General features: G+C 35.9%; 1 protein-coding gene across 10 annotated transcripts in view; it reads right to left on the reverse strand.

Annotated features, from left to right (window-relative positions):
* The window catches only part of PICALM (phosphatidylinositol binding clathrin assembly protein), a 122,497-nt gene that overhangs the window by 22,206 nt on the left and 76,406 nt on the right, over nt 1-23,885 (reverse strand). The window contains exons 10-19 of one of the 10 annotated variants that reach the window (XM_062196825.1): nt 23,707-23,830; nt 23,317-23,453; nt 20,646-20,749; nt 15,005-15,154; nt 7,532-7,639; nt 5,217-5,348; nt 5,092-5,122; nt 4,832-4,931; nt 2,174-2,197; nt 780-839 (exon numbers count right to left, since the gene is read on the reverse strand). In XM_062196825.1, the coding sequence (XP_062052809.1) occupies nt 780-839; nt 2,174-2,197; nt 4,832-4,931; nt 5,092-5,122; nt 5,217-5,348; nt 7,532-7,639; nt 15,005-15,154; nt 20,646-20,749; nt 23,317-23,453; nt 23,707-23,830 (970 nt within the window). The remainder of the gene's footprint in view (nt 1-779; nt 840-2,173; nt 2,198-4,831; nt 4,932-5,091; nt 5,123-5,216; nt 5,349-7,531; nt 7,640-15,004; nt 15,155-20,645; nt 20,750-23,316; nt 23,454-23,706; nt 23,831-23,885) is intronic. The other 9 variants (XM_062196826.1, XM_062196827.1, XM_062196828.1 and 6 more) reach the window with 9 other exon arrangements.

The following is a 23,885-nucleotide window of genomic DNA, read 5'->3' on the forward strand; positions in this document are numbered from 1 at the left end:
CAGACTATAATAACCATTGCCATAGGAAAATTCCTCTGGCCTTTACTAGATGAAAGCTAAGCCTATATAATTCATGAAATGTTAATCCTCCCCTTCCTCTACAGTTTTAAGATTATAAGACTTCACTGGTATTTAAGATTAGAACAACAAAAGCTTGGAGGTGACACTAATGTTTAAACATATTTGTAATGAAATATAAAATGCCTAGCAAAGCGAGGAGAAAAATAAGCCAAGAAGGGGCAAGTGTTGTGACATAGTTGGTTAAGTTGCTGCTTGGGTTGCCCATATCCACTATCAGAGAGCTTGGATCAAATCCTGGCTCTCCACTTGCAATCCAGCTTCCCATCACTGCACAACCTGGAAGGCAGCAGGTGTAGCTCAAGTAGTTGAGTCCCTGTCACCCACGTGGGAGACCCAGACCTGAGATCTGGGCTCTTGCTTCAGCCTGGCCCAGACCTAGCTGCTAAGGGCATTTGGGGAGTTAATCAGCAGATGGAAGCTCTCTCTTTGTGTCCCTCTGTCTTTCAAATAACTGAAAACTTTGTGACAAATATGTTTCAGGGTGGTTTTTTTTTTTAAAGGAAAAAGAAGCCAAGCAATATTGTAAGAATTAATAAAAACTATGTGTTGTGTTATTCTAGAAATACTGAAGAAACCAATGCCATGGTACCACCTAGGGCTAGAGATGGGTGACACTAAATTATTAGTTAAGAGTGTTAAAAGCATGTTAAACAGGAAACAATCTATTTTCCAAAAGTTTTATCTGGAAAAGTACTTACAATTCCATATCCTATCATTCCTGTTGGTGTAGTAGCAGGATAGGCCATTACAGGAGGTGCCTGAAAAGATGAAAGGAAAAATAACCAGAGGTATAATTCATATGTGTCAACTGAGTTCAAAGAATTAAGAGCTGTAGTTCCACTAAAAAGAATTGCTAAGACAGCTGTGATTAAGTGACATTTATGGTAATTAACAACTGTGTCAATTAATGCTCAGTGAAAAAAGTCTTGAAATTATTAGAAAGAGAATTATTAGAAATAAGAAAATACCACTTAAACTTAGATACATCAGTGATCTAAGATGACAAGGTGCTTTTACAGCTTTAAACATCTTTGAATTTTTAAAAATAAAGTAAGTTCTAAAATTTAAAGTCTATAACTATCATTAGGAAATGTTTACCCAGATAAAGTGAAATTACTAAGTGTTTTCCTGGGTACCTCATTTCTCAAAGAAAAACATGCAAACATTTTAAATCAATTAATAATCTGATCTTTGAGGGAAAAAAGAAGTTCCTAAGGACCCTTCACTCAAAGAATCCCAAAGATTTCAAACCACTATTGAGTGTGACTATTTCTATGAACCATAATTCTTACATATGGAGCATGCATGTTAGCTAGGCTTCCTTATTTACTCCAAAAATATTTAGAAGCAACAATCAATGAAAAGAACCCTCTACCACTGAGATATTTAAGTTCTCTCATACTGCTACTTTAATCATCTGTAAATATACAAGCTAACAAAACAGAATTATTTTAGATATAGTTGCTGTCTTAACATTCCCTGTGTGTGTTTCTTATGAAAACTGAAACTGAATACAGGTGAAAAGACCAATAACATTGCTGAAACACAAAAAAACAGACAAATTAAATGGCAATTTGAACATATGCATGAAGTAAAATGAAGCGTAACTTTTTGAAAACAGCATTAAAGTGAAGAGTTAAAAGTTTAGTATTTGGGTGAGCATGTAGGGCTTATTGGTCTCTCCCTACTTAAAATCCAAGATCTGTAAGAGCAGTAGACAAACTGCCAAGTACAGCAGAAGCCTGTAAGATTTCATGCAGTTGTTATTCCAAACATTACCACAATCAACATTTCTCTTCATTCAGAAGTCATCAAGTGCATAGTGGCAGCACAGATACACACACAGACACCCAGCCATCTGGCAGCAAATGGCGGAATATTAAGCAAGAAAAAAAATTGGTACTTCCCATGCCACCATCAGAATCAATTCTGCAACACACCCATGAAATCAGTAGATGCTAGGAAGAATTTTTGGCACATTGAAAATCTGAATGTGAAAACAAGTAATAGCTTAAAGGTTATGAGATTCTGCTGCAGCAGTGGTTAATAGCATGCCAATTTATTGCAAAAAGGCTAGTTTTTGGTCACTTACGTATTGTGGAAAATGCATGCCATTCTGTTTTTCCCAGGGAGAACAATTACATAATGCAATAACACTGGATTAGAACAAGTACTTACACAACAGAAAATACACAGAGAGCATTTTAGTTCACATGTACATTCACTAACTAAAGTCTCTTGTATTTCCAGTATCTAATGAAAGAATATCTATACTAAAACACTATCAAGGTTGACAAGGCAAACTGAGTCTTTAGCCTTATTCCTTTATATACACAATAGTTAACTGACTAAAAATATCTTTTGAACACAAAATCAATCACAAGTACCAATAGTGCAAAATTCAGGGCATCTCATAAACAGTCATATCAATGTCTACCACAGGAAAAAAAAATAAGCAATAATTAAAAGAATTTGTACCAAAATGTTTTTTAATTCCAATAAGTTTGTTTTTATAAAAAATTGAAAACCTTGACAGTGTTTAGGATTAACAAAAAGGTTAGAAATGTCATAAGCAGCGGTATGTCTTAAGTAGTGAATCACATCATCAGTCTTTAATGTTAGCCACTAAAAAGAAACTATAAAATATATACAAATATTTTAATAAAATCCTTAAGAGATGATTCACATTGCATATAGAACACAGAAACATAAATACTGCTATCTTATCACTTTACACATGAATTCCAGAAGATTAGAGGCTTATTACATTCTAATTCATCTTAAGTGCTACATACAAACCTTTAATATTTCACAGAGTTTAACACTACAAAAACATAAAATATTCATTGTACTTTAGTATCAACTTTTGTATGTGTCATTTTTTTATTGTCAATGTAGAATTCACACCATAAAATCCACTGATCTAAACACCTGCCATCTCCTACTCAGTGACATGTGTTATAGTGGGAAAAACATCGAGTTCAGAATCAAGAGATGCACTTTCAACTTTAAATTGCTTCCTACTTGGGAAAAGAATTGTATTACTTTATCCTTAAAACTGAGATAAGTCAAACTCTTCCAAGACAGCACTGTTTACATGCTGAAGATAGTACATGTGCATGTGCAGATAAAAATTGAAACTACTTAAATGAAAGGTTTTAATGTTAATGATGGTATAGAATACTATCTGTGAAAAATTACTGCTCTAAAATGTAGCCAAATTTCAACATTATGGAATCTAATTTATGGAATCTAATAATAAGCTTTTCAGGTAATGTCATACAAAATTTTACCAGCACAATATTTTTAGATCATTCCTATTAATTGTAACACATAATTAACCAAAGGAAAACAAGATAATGTTCTGTTAATGAATTAATAATAAAAGATACTATCATAAAAGCAATGGAGATATCTATCAACAATATGAAGGTTATACTATGTAGCCTATGTAATCAAAATGCTGCTATTAACCAACTGATAGAAGCAGGTCATATTTTTCCACAAGGAGGAATATGTTTTTCTCTGATTGACTAAGACTTGCTGGATTGGTAAGGCAGCAGCTGGCCAGGGACAGGGAATCAGACCATTAAGGCTTGGGCCTACCATGCCTTATAGTGAATAAGAATACCACCAGAGTTTGTTCGGTAAAGATGTTAACTATTAATTAGCAAACACAGTAGATCTTCATTATTCATATTCTGTATTTGCAAATTTGCCTAGTCGCTAAAATTTGCAACCCCCAAATCAATACTTGTGATGTTTTCTATGTCATTCATGGACATACAAAGAGGGGCAAAAGATCTGTATCACCGTATGCAGTTTATTCCAAGCTGAGTTGGAACAAAGTGACACTGCCTTGTTTTAGCTCTCATGTGAAGAAGTCCAGAGGATGGAGAAGGTAGGGAGCAGCTGTATGTACCACAAGGAGCTCTGGCTCTGCAGGCAGGTGGATACAACTAGAATTCTAATTCTGGCACTAGTTAGTGATGTGGCCTCAGGCATGACACTTAATACTGCTGACTTCATCTTGTATTTTATAAAACCCAATCTACAAGAATGAGGATTTTTAGTATTTAAGATTATAATCTATGTGAAATATGCATAAAAATGTACATATTTTTCCTAGCAGTGGTTCACTGTTCACTAGTTCAGTACTCAGGGTAACTCTAAGTATGTAACTGCCACAAATAAAGAGAATCAACTGTATAAATTATATGACAATTTTAACAAACAACAAATAATTATAGTTTCTTTACCAATGGTGAAATTTGTAGAAAATTAAAGAGTTAATATTTGAGACAAAAATGCAGCAAGTTTAAGATCAGTAGTACAGAGAATGATTAAGAGCTTACTCCCTGCAGCTCCCAGGCTGCCTGAGTTCTGAAAATCAAGCCAATCACTTAAGAACTCTGTGATCCTGGGCACATTTTTATAACTCTGTGCCTTCATTTCCTCATTTGTATAAAATGATGATAATAACTTTCTCTACTACACAGGGTTAATATGAGGATTATACAAAATAAAATCAGATGCTTTTTATTAAAACTGTGCCTGGTACAAAGTAACCCTTACAGGTTAGCTACTAAAATGTACCTGGCAAATATAGTCAACCAACCTCCTTTAAAATAAATACAAATTGCTTATACTCCTACAACTTAGTAGCAATCTTCCCATTTATGCCTACCACTTCAGAATCATGTTACACAATTATTTATATGTTAGTATATTGGGAGCTTTTCCAACTCACCATTGTTGCAGCATTCCAAGCAGTTGTTGGTGCAACCTTTGGTTGCCAGTTAGATCCTCCAGTTAACTTCTTTTCACCTGGTTGACTCCAATTTACATCACTTTAAATAAACATAAGAATATTAACTGCCGCTAATTTAAAGTTTCTGTAGTATATACATAAACTATATCAACAATGCAGACTTGACATCTTTATCTGTACTTTCATGATGAGAACTCAACCTTTAAATGACAGATGAAGAAAGAACACAAAACACTTACTTCTTAGTGGTTCCATTTCCAATGCCAAGATCTGAGACAGGAGAGGAAGAAAACATTTTAAAACTAGACTCATGCTAATAATATGACATTTTAAAAGAAAATTAAAGAATTCAAAGACTACTTACTGCCCACAAGATTGGCTAAAGATGAATCCAAGTCATCAGACACTAACTTGTTAGGTGGGAGTTTGGCAGCAGGAAGACTCTGGTTCTGAGAGGCCACAGTAGGTTTGAGGAGTCCACCTAGTTCATCAAAGCCTTAAAGTTACAAACAGACGAAATAGGATTTGTAAGGAACTTTATGAAGCTACAACTTTCTAAAGGAGGTCTTTGCCTTTTTTCCTTGTTTGTTCACTGGAAAAGTTCTTTAAAAAATAGACACTAGTAAATACACTTAAAATTATATAGGAGAAATTTACCAACACAAAGTGAACAGACTCAGGCTGCATTTGTTTTATTTTATGTCCAATTTACATAAAAATTAAAGGAGGGGCTAGCACTGTGGTATAGTCGGTAAAGCCACCTCAGTGCTAACATCCCACATGGGCAGTGGTTTTGAGTTCCAGCTATTCATCTTCCGATCCAGCTCTCTGCTATGGCCTAGCAAAGCAGTGGAAAATGGCCCAAGTCTTTGGGCCCCTGCACTCAAGTGGGAGACCCGGAAGAAGCTCCTGGCTTCTGGCTTCAGAATGGCACAGCTCCAGCTGTTGTGGCCATTTGGGGAGTGAACCAGCAGATGGAAGACCTCTCTCTCTCTCTCTGCCTCTGTCTCTCTGTAACTCTGCCTTTCAAATAAATAAATAAATCTTAAAAAAAAATTAAAGGAGATGAAGAGAAGCACTGTGAAAGGGAAGGAAATGAAATGAAATTCTCCCTCTCATCTGGCAAGATTTTCTGAATGTCACTTAAACCTAAAAGCAATTTAGGTTAACAACAACAAAAAAAGTATTGGGGTCAGCGCTGTGGCTTAGCAAGTGGAGCCACTGCCTGCAGTGCTGGCATCCAATATTGGCACTGGTTCGAGTCCTGGCTGCTCCACTTCCAATCCAAATCTCTGCTATGGCCTGGGAAAACAGTGGAAGGTGACCTAATTCCTTGGGCCCTTGCATCTACATGGGAGACCAGGAGGAGCTTTCTGGCTCCTGGCTTCAGATTGGCCCAGCTCTAGCTGTTGAGGCCATTTGGGAAGTGAACCAGCAGATGGAAGACCTCTCTCTCTCTCTCTCTCTGCATAACTCTTTCAAATAAAATAAATAAAATTTTTTTAAAAAAAAGTATCTATGAAACTTTGAAAAAAAATTTAAAAATTCCTTTTAAGACATGTATTTATAGACCTTTTTATATTCTTCAAAGCAGAGAATAAGGAGCTGATCTAAAATATACTGACCTAAACTATATCTAAGAAATTGTTAAACAGCTCTAGCTGCCTAACTTATCTAATATATCTAATGAACTAGGGTATTTCTTGAAAATGAAAATAAAACTCCTAAGGATCTCTACCGAAAGAAGACAAAAGCATAACCAATCAAATCAACTCAGTAATGTACTCAACAGCACTATCTACAAATATTGTAAGAGTTTGAAACACAAAAATCATCAAAGATGGTGGCTTACAAAATATGAACAATTAGTGTCTATTTCCCCCCTTTTCCTTTTACCTAAGCAAGACAAGCTCACCAAAAAAAAAAAAAAAATCTCAGTCCATACATATTATTTATATGCTTACTTTATGGACAACTACTTATATGTTACAAAATTAAGAACGCCACAATACATCCTCTTTATATGGCTAAATCTTAATTACTAACCAAAACAAAAGGCTACCTCATGGAAAGAGTAGAATTATTGAGTGCTAATATTTTATAAGTCCTTTAGAACTTCAAATTACAAAGGTATTAATGAAAATACAAAATGAAAATTTGGGTCTCAAATTTATAATGTTCTCAAAAGACAAGGGAACTAGCACATCATAATAAGATTCACCCTTAAAACAATGAAAGGCCTCTGCACCCACAGGTCTGCTATTTTTTAATGCTTTAGTTGTTTATATAAAGAACCTCTAAGCATGTCAAGGGACCACAGGTTTTATTTTTCCAGTATTTAAAAATAGCAATTTTATATATTAAAATATAATATGGTCATTATTAACTTCATAATGGTAAAATCTTAGAGTAAAGCAGTAGAGAATTCCACACACAGTCACTAGAAACGTGGCATCTTACTGAGCTAAGTATTCTTAGCATCTGAACTGCTACCAATAAAAGGGAATGACTATACATGTAGTTCATTCAAGTTCTCGTTAGTGGTCAGAGGCAGGAGGGACAATTTGTCTAGCTTCTAATTTAATCTACTTATAAATGTTAAAAAAGTCATCATTTTTCCTTACACAGAATCCATATTAGATCACTACAGCACTTTAAATTAAACAATTTTTTTCTTACCCCCAGAATCTACAACAACATTTGTAGATTTATTTCCAAACACAGATTCAAAGTCAACATTAAGGCCAGCTGAAGGATGTGGCTGTGCAACTGGAGAAGGAGTGAATCCTGAGAGAAATCAAAATGGAAAAAATAACCTCAATTCTATAATAATTCTACATTTAAAGTTCTGTAATAAAGATGACAACAGGATGGAAAAGCAATAAATTCCTCAAAGAACAAAGCTAGGCCTTCAAGCAAACTGTCTTCCACACAGAATTATTTTTGTGGTGACTATTTCTCCACAAAACTGTACACAAACAAAAGAAAACTAATAAATGAGTAACCGATGTTGAACTATTAGCTTGCTTTATTTACTACAGAATAAAATATTTACTTATCTTTTATTTTAATTTTGTATGCTGATACCTTTTAGAAACTAAACACACCTAAAATTCCAGGGTTTTGCACAAAATAAAATATATACACAATGCAAGGGCTCACTTGGCAATGAAATAAGCGTATAAAAAAAATGAACCTTCTTCATATTGCCATCCTCCATATTTTTCTCTCCTAACTTCAACAGTTAATTAAAAAGCTAAATGGTTCTTGATTATTCTGATTAAATCTGAAAAGTGGCAAGAGTTTGGCAGTCCACTCTTGTGTAAGTAATTTTAAAGCATCAAAGAAAAAACAGCACTCCAAACAACCTTCTATCTTCAACTTATGATTTCTAACAGTTTACAACAAAACATGCAATTAATCTAACTAGCCTGAAACATCAAAAACATAAACAGGAAAGCTTATTCTTTCTTGCTTGTGTTATACTGATGCTAACAGTATTAAGCAAAGAAGTGCATAGCTCAGTTCTTTGAGATCAGCCTATCCTGAGGTAACAGAAGATATCCAATTGCACAAGGCTTTTTGTGAAGTGGTGTTCTGAATTTCTAGGAATTGAAATGAACAATTAAAATCATCTAAAAATATTAGAGTTGTGACATGATTTGGAAAACTTCCAATCATGGAATAATATACAAATAAAGAGCAGTCCAGCAAGGATCACAAGAAACGAATTCTTTTCCCATATAGAAGGCTATAATAAATGACTCCTAAGGTCTTTTCCATCATTAAATTCTATCAAATCAGAATGTAAGCAAACAAATAAAAGTACCTGATACCTGTTATTAAAAGGTTAACACCAACAACATTAGGGAGAAGCCAAATTTTTGGAGTTCTAAACATAGGTTTTCTCTCTTCTTCTCCCAATTTTATGCTAAAGTATCTTCAGTCAGTCTCACTTTGAATTTGTACACCACCAGGATATGAAGAAACAAGATGTTATATTGGATTAAGAAGACTGATCTGGGGCCAGCGCGATGGCGCAATAGGTTAATCATCCGCCTGTGGCGCTGGCATCCCATATGGGCGCCGGTTCTAGTCCTGGCTGCTCCTCTTCCCATCCAGCTCTGTTATGCCCTGGGAAAGTAGTGGAGGATGGCCCAGGTCCCTGGGCCCCTGTACCCACATGAAAGACGGGGAGGAAGCTCCTGGCTTCAGATCGGCACAGCTCCGGCCATTGCGGCCATTTGGAGAGTGAACCAACGGAAGGAAGACCTTTCTCCCCGTTTCTCTCTCTCACTGTAACTCTAACTGTCAAATAAATAAATAAAATATTAAAAAAAAAAAAAAAAGAAGAAGAAGACTGATCTTAAAAGTGTAAAACTTAGGACAACTTTGGGCAGTAAATCCAAGAACGCCCTCAAGGACAAATAAAGCCAAAAAGCAATGACGTATACAAGCTGGTACACACTAATGCTACTAGTGATTTACATCACATAATGAACACTGTGTAGGGCACAATTTTTTTGAGACTGCTCCATAATTATTTAAATTCCTTAACTATTCTTAACTCAAAGGGACGGGTCATTTAATCAGAACACAAACACTATCATAGTAGAATGTAATTTAGTATATAAATCTGATCAATTTATCAGAAGAATTCTAGACTTACCGATTTAATAATATTTTAAAGTATTTAAGCTTTAATTATAAGGGCCTACTTATTCTTTATATAACTCCTTACATATATAAAGAGCCAATGTATCTACTGAAGAAAGATAGAAATCTGCCATGCTTAATTATGTGCCTATCCTATCACAGTGTTAAGAAATATACATTTTGTTCTTTAAATGATATTCTGCTAACCATCTTGGCTACATTAGCATTAATCTTTAGATCACACATGGAACAATAATTTAAAACTAAGTCCATAATCAAGTTCCCATTTTCTCCTAGTGTTTTGTCCTAGAATTCTAGAATATTGTTGATATAAAAGAGATGAACCTATCCTCTACAATAATATAGAAACAGGTTAATTACTATCTGTGAAAAAAGCAGCCATCTCCTGAGGTTCCCAGGGCACTAATATATGAAATCACATTATTATTACATAGACACAGAAAAGGTTAGAAAGGATATAAAGTAATTCAGGGTATGTATCTCAAGTTTAAAAAGCTTCCACATTTAAAAAAAAAAAAAGCTTCCACATAAACAGAGGAAAAATGTAAAAAGGAAATTTTTAAGAAATTTCAATAGCTTATTAGTTATCAGGGAAACAAGCAGTATATCTGCAAAGAAAGAATCTTACAGGTAATGAAAGATTCCCTGTTTCACGTACACCATCAAGACAATATTTCTGTATTCTCATTTCAATGCACATCTTCAACTTAATGGCCTTTTGTCCCAAGTCACTTTTGTGGAAACCTCCACTATTGCCAATTTTTAATTTTAAAGTTATTTAAAGACACAGATCTAAAATGACCATTTCTTTATTAAGATTTATTTATTTACTTGAAAGGCAGAGTTACAGACAGACAGGGAGAGACAAAGAAAGAGAGCAAGCGAGCTCTTCCATCCACTGGTTCATTTCCAAATGGCCTCAACAGCAGGGACTGGGACAGACCAAAGCCAGGAGGAGCCTGGAACACCATCCAGGTATCCTACATGGGTGGCAGGGGCCCAAGCACTTTGGCCATCTTTTGCTGCTTTGTCAGCACACTTGCAGGGAACTGGATCGGAAGTTGAACAGCCAGGACTGGAACCAGCACTCATATATGCCAGCATTGCAGGAAGAAGCTTAACCTGCTGTGACATAATGCCAACTCCTATTATGACTAAATCAAAGGAAACATTTAAAGAAGAAAAAAGGACAGATTTCCCAGCTTAAGGTAAATTTTATGAACTATATGTACACTGTCTTGTCTATTCTTTAACTTTACAAGGAAGGCCCAGTGACAACAATGTCACTGATCAGCATCAGCCCAGAGAGTAACATTTAGAAACCATGGTCCTACAGGGCAAAACTCAAGAGGGCAATTATAAATTAATGAGAGGAACAAGCTCTATAAGCATTTTGAAATACTTTTAAGAAAAACTGGCTGAGTTCTTAATGGATTTGGGGGGTAGTTCCCTGATAATTAGGTCTCATAGTTTTGGTTTTTTTTTTTTTTTTTTTGGTGAAAATAACAGCTACCATGTATTAAAAGCCCTATTACGTACTATTCATGGGCTTTGTTAAGTAAGCCATTACTTAAAACTCAAACACCACCATGAGATAATTAGTATTATCCCCCTTTTACATATGAAGAAACGAACAGATTAAACAGTTTACCTAAGGCCAAAGATCTAGTAACTGGCAGACATTTTAATTCAATTTTTTGTTATTCCAAAATCTGGGAGTTTTCATTTTATCCTAATTATTTCATCTTAAACAGACTAGTATGTAGAAAAATAAATCTTTATTATAGCTATACTGTTAATTTAAGCAGGCTGGCGCCGTGGCTTAACAGGCTAATCCTCCGCCTTGTGGCGCCGGCACACCGGGTTCTAGTCCCGGTTGGGGCGCCGGATTCTATCCCGGTTGCCCCTCTTCCAGGCCAGCTCTCTGCTATGGCCCGGGAGTGCAGTGGAGGATGGCCCAAGTCCTTGGGGCCTGCACCCCATGGGAGACCAGGAGAAGCACCTGGCTCCTGGCTTCGGATCAGCGAGATGTGCCGGCTGCAGCGGCCACTGGAAGGTGAATCAACGGCAAAAAGGAAGACCTTTCTCTCTGTCTCTCTCTCACTCTCCACTCTGCCTGTCAAAAAAAAAAAAAAAAAAAAAAAAGGATTCGTGTTTTACAAAATTCCTAAGCTTTCCATTACTAATGCTGGGCCAAAAAGTGAGTAACTCAGCAATTTTAAAACACAAAAGAAATGCAGTTCAAGATTATTAACTGTGCTAAATAACAAGAAGTAAATTTGATTGGCCCTTGTTGTAGCACTGCGGATTGAGCTGCTGCCTACAATGTCTGCATCCTACATGAGCATCAGTTCTGGCCCCCACTAATGTGCCTGGGAAAGCAGCAGAAGATGGCCCAAGTACTTGGGTCCCAGTTACCCACATGGGAGACCAGAATGAAATTCCAGGCTACTGACTTTGGCCTGGCTCAACCCTGGCCATTTGGGAGGATGGAAGATCTCTCTCTTCCTCTCTGTCTCTATTTCTCTGTAACTCTTTCAAATGAATATACCTTAAAAAAAAAAAAAAATTACATCTGGGCTGTGGCACAGTGGGTTAATTCTCCATCTGCGATGTTCACATCCCATAAGGGTACCAGTTCTACTACCAGCTGCTCTTCTTCCAATCCAGCTGTCTGCTATGGCCTGGGAAAGTAGTAGAAGATGGCCCAAGTTCTTGGGCCCTTGCACCTGTGTGGGAGACCCAGAAAAAGCTTCTGGCTCCAGATCAGCACAGTTCCAGCTACTGTGATCATTTGATGAGTGACCAACAGAAGGAAGACCTTTCTCTCTGTCTTTCCCTCTCACTGTCTGTAACTCTACCTCTCAAATAAATTTTTTTAAAAAAAAGTACATTTGAAGTATGAAATGCACATATTTATAGTTTTTGAAAGCAGTAATTTTAACTTTATATGCCATGCTGCTAGATATTAAAACAGACATTTGTAAACCTCATGATAATAGTTCAAGACACTATTATCCTACCTTTTGTAGATTTACAGAGGTTAAAAATTTGTTTATCATACAATAAAGTAGAAGCAGAATTCAAATTAATGTTCATTAGATTTTAAGCATATTTTTTCTATCGAATATCCTCATAAATCCCATTTTTAAATATAGTTAACCATATCTAACGCTTACTGCCAGTCAAGAACACCAATTCCTAAGTTATGTCAAGCCTACTTCTCAATGCCAACTTAATTGGATTTTGGTGTCATAAAAAATTAGGTCTTATAATGGTCATAAGATAATCAACTACCATGTCCCGCTCCCATGAGCTGGACTTTAGCTTTTATTGCTACTGCACTGACCTAGAATACATTTTGAAAGACAAAGACGAATACACAAAGAGCTTTGAAATCCATATGCTTTTTTGTATACTCTTTTGAAAGTTTACAAGTCCAGAATATGGATTAAATGAAAAAGATGACAGACAGGTATTCATAAAACCACCAAGTATTTAATTAAGCAAACAATATTGGGCAAAATATGGTGTGTTCTTCAAAGGCAAGAAAGTTTATTAAAAACTTATTCTAAGGAGGGAAACAAAGTAATTCCTTCTGCATAAATAAACTGAATTTCAGAGACACTGCTATCTACCTCCAAATAAGCCAGCTATAGCAGATTCATAATGCATGAAGGTAGTAGTAGGTAAGTTTGAATGCCACCAAAAAAATGCTGACAAGGCATAAAATGCAGGGAAGAAAGGCAAAAGAGAAAAAGAGAGAAGGAAGGAAGGATGGAAAGGACAGAAGAAGGAAAGGAGAGGAGAAGAAAAAAAGTGTGGGGTGGAGTAATTGAGTGAAATAAAACAAGGGATCCAAGCACTTGGCATTCTTAAAATGACAATTTACTAAAAAAAAGCCTTAAAGCTTCATTATGATTATTTTACACATATTATATGTTACTTCATATATCTATATATAAACTATTATGGTTTGCAACATTTAAACAGAATACTATCTCATTAGAAACAGAAATATGAGGCACTTAAGTTTTTAGCCAATACTAACCTATTTTCTAAGGTCTGGCTTAACAAATGAGAAAGTGGGTCCAGACAAGTTCAGAGATACTCACATACACAGCAAGCATAGCCAGGACTACAACCTACTCTTGACTTACAATTCAGTGTCCTGTAACTTCAGTAAGGACAGATCGCCAATTACACTGAGCATATCATAGCAGCAGATAAGTGTATTCCTATGGTAGGATTAGAACATACTAAAATACACGGCTATATATCCTTTTTCTGGATTGTTCTTAATCCTACAGGGCAGGATATACAATTTTATAATGCATTGACAAGAAGGCATTACTGCAATGATTACACTTAGAACATAAATGTAGTTTGAGCTGTTAGATCTGCATAACCTGAACACCTGACTTGAAATTTTCTCGAATCTACACCATGAACTTGCTTTTTGGTTTTTTACTTCCCTCCTTTTTTCTCTCATATATATGAGGCAATGTTCAAAAGTTCATTGAAACTGTGTATAATGAAACAAATCACACATGGACTTACTAAAATTTTTCCATAAAAATAAATTTATCATTTAATTCCATTTTCCACAAACTTTTAGAAGCATCCTCATATATCTAACTCTATTTAGAATATGGCCACATGATCTGTTTAGGGTACTAACATAACTTTCCACATGCTGCTTAATCAAATTTTAATTCACATCATCTTAAAGTTGCTTTGGTGAGCTGAATAAAAGCAGCTATTACCATCTTTTAAGGGGATGGTTAACATTTTTAGGAGTATTAAGATCCACTTATTTCAGATTTAGTAAACACTTTCCTGGGTAATGTGCGTGGTGTGAAATTATGTCTTTTTATGAGTTTCACACTGGAATGACAGGTTATTCAAGTCAATTTGCTCTTCTGTTTTATTATTAAAATGGAAAACACACTTCCCACAATTATTTCCTGACAATAAAGTGATTTTCTTAAGAATAGGATGAAGAGTACATATATATTTTAGATAGTTTTAATATGCAAGAGCTAGGGGGGAAAAAGTTTAAGATTGTTCCAATCAATGATAACCAGTATCTCTCCCAAGCACAGAGGTGAAAACATAAGCATATATAAGTATTTTTAAGGGAGATACTTTCCAACAAATTCTGAAACAATAAACAGGATATGCATATGATACTGGATAACTTGAGTATTGTGCTATAATACAACAGAGAACAAAACACCAAAATAAGCTCAGCAACAAAGGAAATTTTCTTCCCTAAAAGCTTGTGTTAAATAAAATTAGGGAGACGAGTCAATTTAAAAGCCTTACTATATTATTGCTGTTTAATGTATTGTAAGATCTGAAGTAAAATCCAAAGTAATTATTACAGTGCTTTAAAAGTAATTAATGAATACATTAATGATTATTAGGCAATATAAACATTAATTGGAAAAAAAAGGTTAAATGGTACTTTACCAACAAACATTTCATGAGTAGGTGTCCTAGTAGTAAAAGTGGATACATCTGAAGAAATGGGAAGGTGAACATCACCACTACTTTTTGTGAGGAAAGGATTTAAGCTTGGAATGGCATCATCAACAGCATCTATAGTAGCAGAGAAAGGATCTGTGCAGTCCAAGTGTATTACAGCAAAATGAAGAAAGGAAGTAAATAAATTAGTATTATATTAGTCAAAGATGCAAAGTGAAAAGCAGTAGCTATATTATTTATTAATCTTAAATGCAAAATTATCTAAACATCAAGATGGAAGAACTGCATTTAATGTATTTTAAAATGAATCTTCAGAAGAAATACTTATGTGTACAATAACAACAATAGTAAACTAAGGACAGATTTGCTCTTTAATATTGGGAAGCCAATAGTGATTTAGTTTAAAAAAGAGAATAACCAAGATGGTACTTCTATAAAACAGCCACTCACCTTGTGCCCATCTTCCCTGCCCTAGGTGGGAGTGTACTGGCATGACTGTGTTTACTCAAATAACTGACATTAAACAATTAGTGGGTGGTGGTATAAGTAAACTTCCAAAAGGAGGTGGGGTGGTAGGATAATGACAAGAAGGGTAAGAGGCTGTTTCTAGCAGGTATAGAAATCACCTGTATAAGGTTCCAAGGTAGGAAATGGGAAAAAAAAGATGAAGATTCTAAGGATGGGAGAGAAAGGAATTTTAGATGAAAGTAGGAATGAAAGATTACTCATCTAGCAGAGCAGGAACTACTCTGAAGGTCTAGCAAAGAGCTTTGGAGTCTTTAAATGATTTGCTAAAGGAATAACAAATGTGTTTTTTCCTACCAAAATGACACTAATTATGTACCATTATCAAGCTCTACACATAAAACTGTTATACAATCAGATATTTACTCAAAAGATTTGGCTTTCTATTAAAAAACTCATTTATCCTAAGAATTAAAGACTTGACTAAATGGGGAGAGAAAAAATAAAAAACAGCAAAAATATAGTATTATACTTTTCTCTCTGTAATACGAAAGTGAGAAGACAATTCTGTACTTTCAACCACTCTGCTGGTCTATTATACTGGTGTGACTTTCATAGTATTAGGCTTGCCTTCTTTTAACATTGTATGATTCAAAACTAAAATAGCAGCAAAGACCTAAAAGACAAGGAGATTTCCCTAAAAGTCAATAAATTCAAGGGAAGTATTCTACAAACCCAAAATACAACTGTTTGAAAATAGAAAATATAAAAAAAATACTGAGGTCATAGGTTTAAATATATACCATTTCAATGTAATTTTTTGTATCACAAGACTTTTTTAGAAATTAGACATTCCCATGGAACATCAAGTCCTAAAAACATATCAAAATATGCTGATAGATTATTCAAACTCAAATGATCATATTTTAATATCTTTCTCATCTACCTGCTCCCCAATAAGTAGACCAATGGGAAAAAAATCAGAAAAACATAACAGAAATAAAAAGTAGAAACAGATTTTAAAAGTGCTGTTTTTGTGTACTAAAATAAAAACATCATGCTGGCCACTCTAAATCCTTGCATATGAAAGGAGTTACATTAAGTTTAGTTAAATTAAAAGAATTTTTAAAAAAGATTTATTTATTTATTTGACAGAGTAACACAGAAAGAAAAGGAGAGGCAGAGAGGGAGAAGAGGTCTTCCATCCACTGGTTCACTCCCCAATCGGCCCCAGTGGCTGGAGGTGCACTGATCCGGAGCCAGGAGCCTGGAAGTTCTTCTAGGTCTCTCACGCGGGTGCAGGGCCCCAAGGACTTGGCCATCTTCTACTGCTTTCCCAGGCCATAGCAGAGAGCTGGATCAGAAGTGGAGCAGCTGGACTTGAACCAGTGCCCATATGGGATGCCAGCACTGCAGGCGACAGCTTTATCCACTACACCGTAGCGCTGTCCCCAAGAGAGCAGTTTTCAAATACTTGATAGTGGCAATAGTGGCATGGGATATTAAATTACATGACATTCTGTTGGACAATAACACAAACACCTCTAATTTTCCATGCAAAAAAAGCCATTAGAGAAGTCATTTTTAAAAAATGGGCATAAGGGGCCAGCACTATGGCACAGTAGGTTAAACATTTGCCTGAAGCACTGACACCCCATATGGGTGCCAGTTTGAGTCCTGGCTACTCCACTTTCGATCCAGTTCCCTGCTAATGTGCCTGGGAAAGCAGCAGAAGATGGCCCAACTGCTTGAGCCCCTGTACCCACATGGGAAACTTCTTGGCTCCTAACTCCAGATCAATTCAACATCAGGTGTTGCACACCATTTGGGGAGTGAACTAGCAGATGAAGACCTCTGTCTCTGTCTCTCCTTCTCTCTGTAATTCTGCCTCTAAGTAAATAAATAAATCTTTAAAAAGAAAATAAAACAAAAACAAAAACAAAAAACCGGCTTATATTTCTATAGTAAATGCACTGGTTTATGACAAAAAGGCATGCTCAGGAAAAGTAACTAGTTATCTGCTCTTTTACTCATTGACACTCTTTTATCCAATAACTAATCTCAGTCTTTTCCTATTATGTGAACCCTTACAGAGAAGAATATGCAGGAACATACACAAGCAAACTTCTATTAAGATCCACTCAAAAATAAGGAAAATCTTCTCCTAATCTACTTGACAAAACACTACAGGTAATCTAGATGAAGGTAGTCTATTAGTGGACATTATACTATAACAATAAACACTAATTCATTAAGATTTGATAATGTTGTTCCAGTTATTTAAACTTTATCTACTGGACGGGCAACTCTACTCTAAATCCTTTAAACTTTTACAGTTCTCTTCTTTTTCATCATTACACACTTGGAAGTTAATTTTATGCTATGCTAGAGTTATGCAGAAATAAAAAAAAAAAAAAACCAAGGACTAAAATAACACTACAGTCATATTATTTGTATTTAACACTAACTATGTGTTTAGACTACAGATCATTTCTTGAAAAAAACAAAATTTCATTAATAATACAATGAGAGAACAAGGCAACTTGTGTTCTCTCTGATTTTCAGTTTAAGGTACAGTCTTGAAAGGCTTCAATATAAATATAAATATACAAACCTTTATTTCCTTTAACTCTACCTTATCACCAACATATCTGACTATGAATACACATCATCTCTGTGGTGGTTATGATAAGAAACAAATAAAACACTAGGCCTGTTATTAGCATCCATTTTTAGCTGATGAAAGCAAGAAACAAAGAACAAGACTGACACTACAGAAAAAAAAAATAACACCTTTGCTTTGTCAACATGTTATAAAAGCAGCATGATATGTGTAAAACGTAATATAACTATTTAGGTAAACTGTTAATTAAAGATACTCTAAGTATTTACTGCTATGGATCAAAGTTTTATATATTAAGATTTATTTATTTTAGTCTCATTTCAATCTAAAAAATTTTAATCTGAATGTCATAGATATGAGCAGAATGAATTAGGAAGTAATGAAAACTCTTGGCTTAAAATATTCTTCTGTTATTTAATCACAGAGAAGTACAAATCCTGAAATTATCACTAACTCAGAAGTCAAATATCTTTACACAAAAGTGAAGACAGCATTTAATCCTGCTGAAATTAAGGAGCTCATAATAAAGATCACATTCCTTTCCCTGTATGCAACAAGATGTTGGAAAAATAACTGCAATTTCTATTGCTTCTGCTCCCATTGTACTTGATTTGTACTTTCAATGATCCTACTACTTATATACAGCAAGTTGAATGTTAAAATATGGGGGAAACTTATATGAAAATAGCAAAATTACCTAAAACAGAAAAATTAAAACATCATTAAATTTATTTCAATATACTATATTCCACATTACACAATAATTTTTTCTAGGCGATAAAATAATACAGACTGAAATTACTTATGATTGTTTTCTAACAGCAATAGTCTTATCTGCTTTCAAATATGAAGTCAATCATTCTATGCAGAAACTTTAACATATCATGATTAAAATTAGTTGTACATGGTGTCTACAAAACAATTAAGAATTTTACAGTTCCAGGGGCTGGCACTGTGGCAGAGCGGATAAAGCCGCCGTCTGCAGTACCGACATCCCATATGGGCACCAGTTCAAGTCCCGGCTGCTCCATTTCTAATCCAGCTCCCTGTTAATGCACCTGGGAAAGCAGATGAGGACGGCCCAAGTCCTTGGGCCCCTGCACCCACATGGGAGACCCAAGTGAAGTTCTTGGCTTTGGACTGGCCCTGACCATTGTGGCCATTTGGGGAGTGAACCAGCAGGTGGAAGATCTCTCTCTCTAATTCTGACTTTCAATTAAATAAATAAATCATGGCCAGCACCGTGGCTTAACAGGCTAATCCTCTGCCTTGCGGCGCCAGCACACTGGGTTCTAGTCCCAGTTGGGGCGCTGGATTCTATCCCAGTTGCCCCTCTTCCAGGCCAGCTCTCTGCTATGGCCCGGGAGTGCAGAGGAGGATGGCCCAAGTCCTTGGGCCCTGCACCCGCATGGGAGACCAGGAGAAGCACCTGGCTCCTGGCTTCGGATCAGCGAGATGTGCCTGCTGCAGCGGCCATTGGAGGGTGAACCAACAGCAAAAAGGAAGACCTTTCTCTCTGTCTCTCTCTCACTATCCACTCTGCCTGTCAAATAAATAAATAAATAAATCATAAAAAATAAATAAAAGTGTCAAGTATTAACAAAAAGTCTTTAAATAATTACAATAAAGATGAAAAGTCTAACTAATATGCTTTTAAAAACTTTTACAAGACGGTTAAGACTATTAATTCAGAATTTACATGTGAGCCAATGTAAGTTTTAAGGAATTTGGCCATTCTCTATTTAGATAATATTCTTCCTCAAAATATCTCCTCTCTCTTCCCAGCAATTTTCTAATGACTGTAAAATAACATTTACACACATACAAACAGAAGAAACAAAACCAACCAAAGGAGAAGATCTGAAAATATATTAGATATCTAAGCAAAACTGGTTAAAAATGAATTCAGCATTTTCCTTGAAAAGAAGCCAGCCAAGCCATGGTCACAATCATGAAATGATCATCTTAAGATGAAAGAACTATTAAAGGGAAGCAAACATTTCTGTTGGTACTAGGGGGAAATTCTTTGAATACCAAAACCCAGGTCTGAATCAAGTCAACATTCAAAATACAAGTAGCATAGTTTGTCATGAGATACCTGCTGCAAACATAATTCCCTGCATAACATCTTCTAATTTTTACTAGAATCTTATCGTATATTACAAATGAGTATATACTTAGTTTTTCCCTTGCAAGTAATTTTCTATACCAAAAGCATAATAGCCACTATGCATTTTCTGATTAGACAATTACAATTCAACATCAAAAGCATAATTTCATACTTAATTAAACATACAGCTGGTCCTTTGCTTTAAATTTAATTTCAATTCTTCAAACCCCATATTATAATTTAATTGGAAGGAAAATTCCAAAATTATATTTACAATAAATGAAAAAGGGATCAAGTTTCTTCAATGCCATTTTAATTCCTCCCGTTTTTACATATCAAGTGTAACCAAAAACTAAACTAGGAAGCAATACACCATTTAATGATGTGGGAAGATTCCTACACACACCTAAAATAGAATTAATGCTTACCTCCCCATGTACTTGCTACCTGAGAAGCAGTTGACATAGGATGTATAGATGGATGAAAAGTTGGCTGTTGCAAATCAAGCAGGTCATTTGGCAGCTTTGATGTGCTGGGAAGGTAATTTGGAAAGATCTTTTATTTATTAAACTTTGTTACATTAGCCATTCCCTCCCAAAATAAAAACGTTAAAAAGACAGGTGTGAAAAAGCCCCAGTTGGAAAAAAAATATATTAAAAGATCTAATATTTTAAAACCTCAAAAAGAGGAACTAGTTGAATGTCCATAGTATAACAGCATGTTTCTACAGAAGCCTGGAAAAATGTTCCAACACTACATCAACACACACCTACTAAGAGTTAAGAAGCAATTGAGAATGCATGAAGCAAGAGGTTCAGTTAGTCAAACTTATACTGAACTTTTACAGGAGTCAGTAGGTGGGAAAAAGACCTTTTAAGATGAATTAACAGAATAATAAACAACGACAACAACAAAATCAAAGAACATCCCTCACCACCCCCCCATTTTTCTGTGGAACATTTACCATGTGCTGCTAAGCAATGTGCTAAAACCCTACACTAGTGATGACGGAGCATGTTAGAAATGAAAATTCCTGAGCCCCACCCTACATTTACTGAATCAGAAATTCCAGAAATAGGGCCTAGATATCTATGGTTTTAAAAAACTCCTCTTTCTCTCTCTACCTCTCTCTATAACTCTTTCAAATAAATAAAATAAATCTTTTAAAAAGGAGGGGGGGATGGGCAGTGCTGTGATGCAGTGGGGTTAAGGCCAGTTCCTATCTCCACTGCTCCACTTCTTTCTTTTTTTTAAGATTTCTTTATTTATTTGAAAGTCAGAGTCACATAGAGAAAGAAGAGGCATGGAGGGAGAAGGAGAGAGAGGAGAGAGAGGGAGGGGGGGAGAGGGAGAGAGAGAGAGGAAGGGGGGGGAGAGGGAGAGGAAGAGGGAGAGGGAGAGGTCTTCCATCCGCTGGTTCACTCAAAAATTGGCCGCAGTGGCCAGAGCTGTGCCGATCCGAAGCCAAGAGCCAGGAGCTTCCTCCGGTCTCCTACATGGGTGCAGGGGCCTAAGGATTTAGGCCATCTTCTACTGCCTTCCCAGGCCATAGCAGAGAGCTGGATCAGAAGTGGAGCAGCAGGGTCTCGAGCGGGTGCCCATATGGGATGTCAGCGTTTCACCCCAGGGAGTTAATCCACTGCGCCACAGCACCGGCCCCACTGCTCCACTTCTGATACAGTTCCGTGGTAATGCACCTGGGAAAGCAGCAGAGGGTGGCCCAAGTCCTTGAGCCCCTGCACCTATGTGGGAGACCCAGTGGAAGCTCCTGGCTCCTGGCTTCAGATCGGCTCAGCTCCAGCCATTGCAGTCATTTGGGGAGTGAATCACCAGATGCAAGACCTCTCTGTGTAACTCTTTCAAATACATAAACAAAAAAATCTTTAGATTGAGAACCATTGATCTATACCACCCATTATGTCATTTACAAGGTTTTTGAAAGAAAAACTGTATTTATTTTATTTGAGAAGCAGCAAGACATACAGAGATCTTCCACCTACTGGATCACTCCTCAAATGCCCGCAACAGCTAGGGTCAAGCCAGGCCAAAGGCAGGAGTCTTTCCATATGGGTGGCAGGGACCCAAGTATTGAGCCTACCAAAGTATGCAACAGCAGGAAGCTGGATCTGAAGTGGAGTCAGAACCTGAACCAGGCACTCCAGTTGTTCAAATGCTGTTCCAAACACCTGTCTTTTTTTTTATTTTATTTTTAAATTGTATTTATTTGAGATGTAAAAAAAAAACAAAGAATGAGCTCCAATTTGCTGATCCACTCTTGCAATAGCTGAAGTTAGGCCAAGGCTGAAGCAGGAACATAATTAGATTTCCCAAGTGGGTGGCGGGAACCCAATTATCTGAGCCATCATTGCTGCCTCCCACGGTCTGCATTGGCAGAAAGACAGAGTCAGGAACTGGAATCCAACCAAAGAATTCCAATGTGCAATTATGGGTGTCTTAGCCACCAGGCTAAATGCCACCTACCAGAGGAAGATTTGGCTTCTAAACTAGTTTAAGGCACTCTGAGGTAAAAGAATAATTTAGGAAAGGTAAGTTACTCTAATTTGCTGGAACATATTACATTTCCATTGTAAAGGAGTTTACATTAGGCAGTAAAAATATTTAAGTTGGTGTGGTAGGTGTTGTTATGAAGGAATCTGGAAATTAAACTATTAAAATGTTATAGATTATAGAAGTTAGCACCCAGCAGCAGATATGAGAAATTAATAACCAATGAAAAAATATTTTGAAATATATACATAGCATACCCATCTATACCATATATAAGAGCTTTTGAGGGTACTGAAACATTGGATACTTCATAAATATGGTTAATCATAATTTTTACACAATGAAATTGTTTCCCAGAGATAATCATTATATTCCAATTAGTATAAATCAGTAATTTGGCCATCTTCCATTTCCTAAATACTGAGAATATAAGCTTTTATGTTGATATTCCAATAACACAATTACTACTTTTTTGTTTGAATTTGTAATTACAAAATCATAAATCAAAGTAAAAGTGAATAGTTCTGCAAAATTTCTATTAAAAGTCTTTGAACCTAAATATTCAAAGGTAATTTCAATCAGACCTCTTACCTGTTAGAAGAACTAGGGGTGGAAAATATGTCGATGGCTGGTGTAGTAATTATTCCCCCTGCTGAGGTGGACACAGGAGAGGCTGCTGTTGTTAAAGAGGTATGAGGTTTCTTTGCAAGTTCTTTTAGGCGCTGCTCCTGTTGAGAAAGGGAACTAACATAAGGAATCTAGAAACAAGGTATGCTTATACAGCCTCTAAAAGAAGCATTTTCATTTTATTTTAATCAGAGATTCTCTCTTCTAACCAGTTGTTCTATGTCAGGAAGAAAAGTCTGAGTTTTTGTCCATGAATTAGTTATTTATTAAATACTTTAAGTTTGTGTAGAGGACCCCTTTACTTTATGAACATCTGTATTTGTTCTGCCAAATAAAGAAAATGTATTTACTTACCTTTAAAGCTTTTAAACGAGCCTGTTCTTCCTCTAATGCTGCCTGTTTTTCCCTTTCATCCACTTTGGTCAAAGATAAGCCAGTGCTTGCCAGGGAAGAGACCGCATTGGAAAGTGTGGTTGCCCTAGAATAATTGGACAGAGAAAAATCTGGCTTTTTACCAAACATTGCACATTGCA

This window comes from Lepus europaeus, chromosome 7 (assembly GCF_033115175.1).
Source record: "Lepus europaeus isolate LE1 chromosome 7, mLepTim1.pri, whole genome shotgun sequence".
Taxonomy (NCBI): domain Eukaryota; kingdom Metazoa; phylum Chordata; class Mammalia; order Lagomorpha; family Leporidae; genus Lepus; species Lepus europaeus.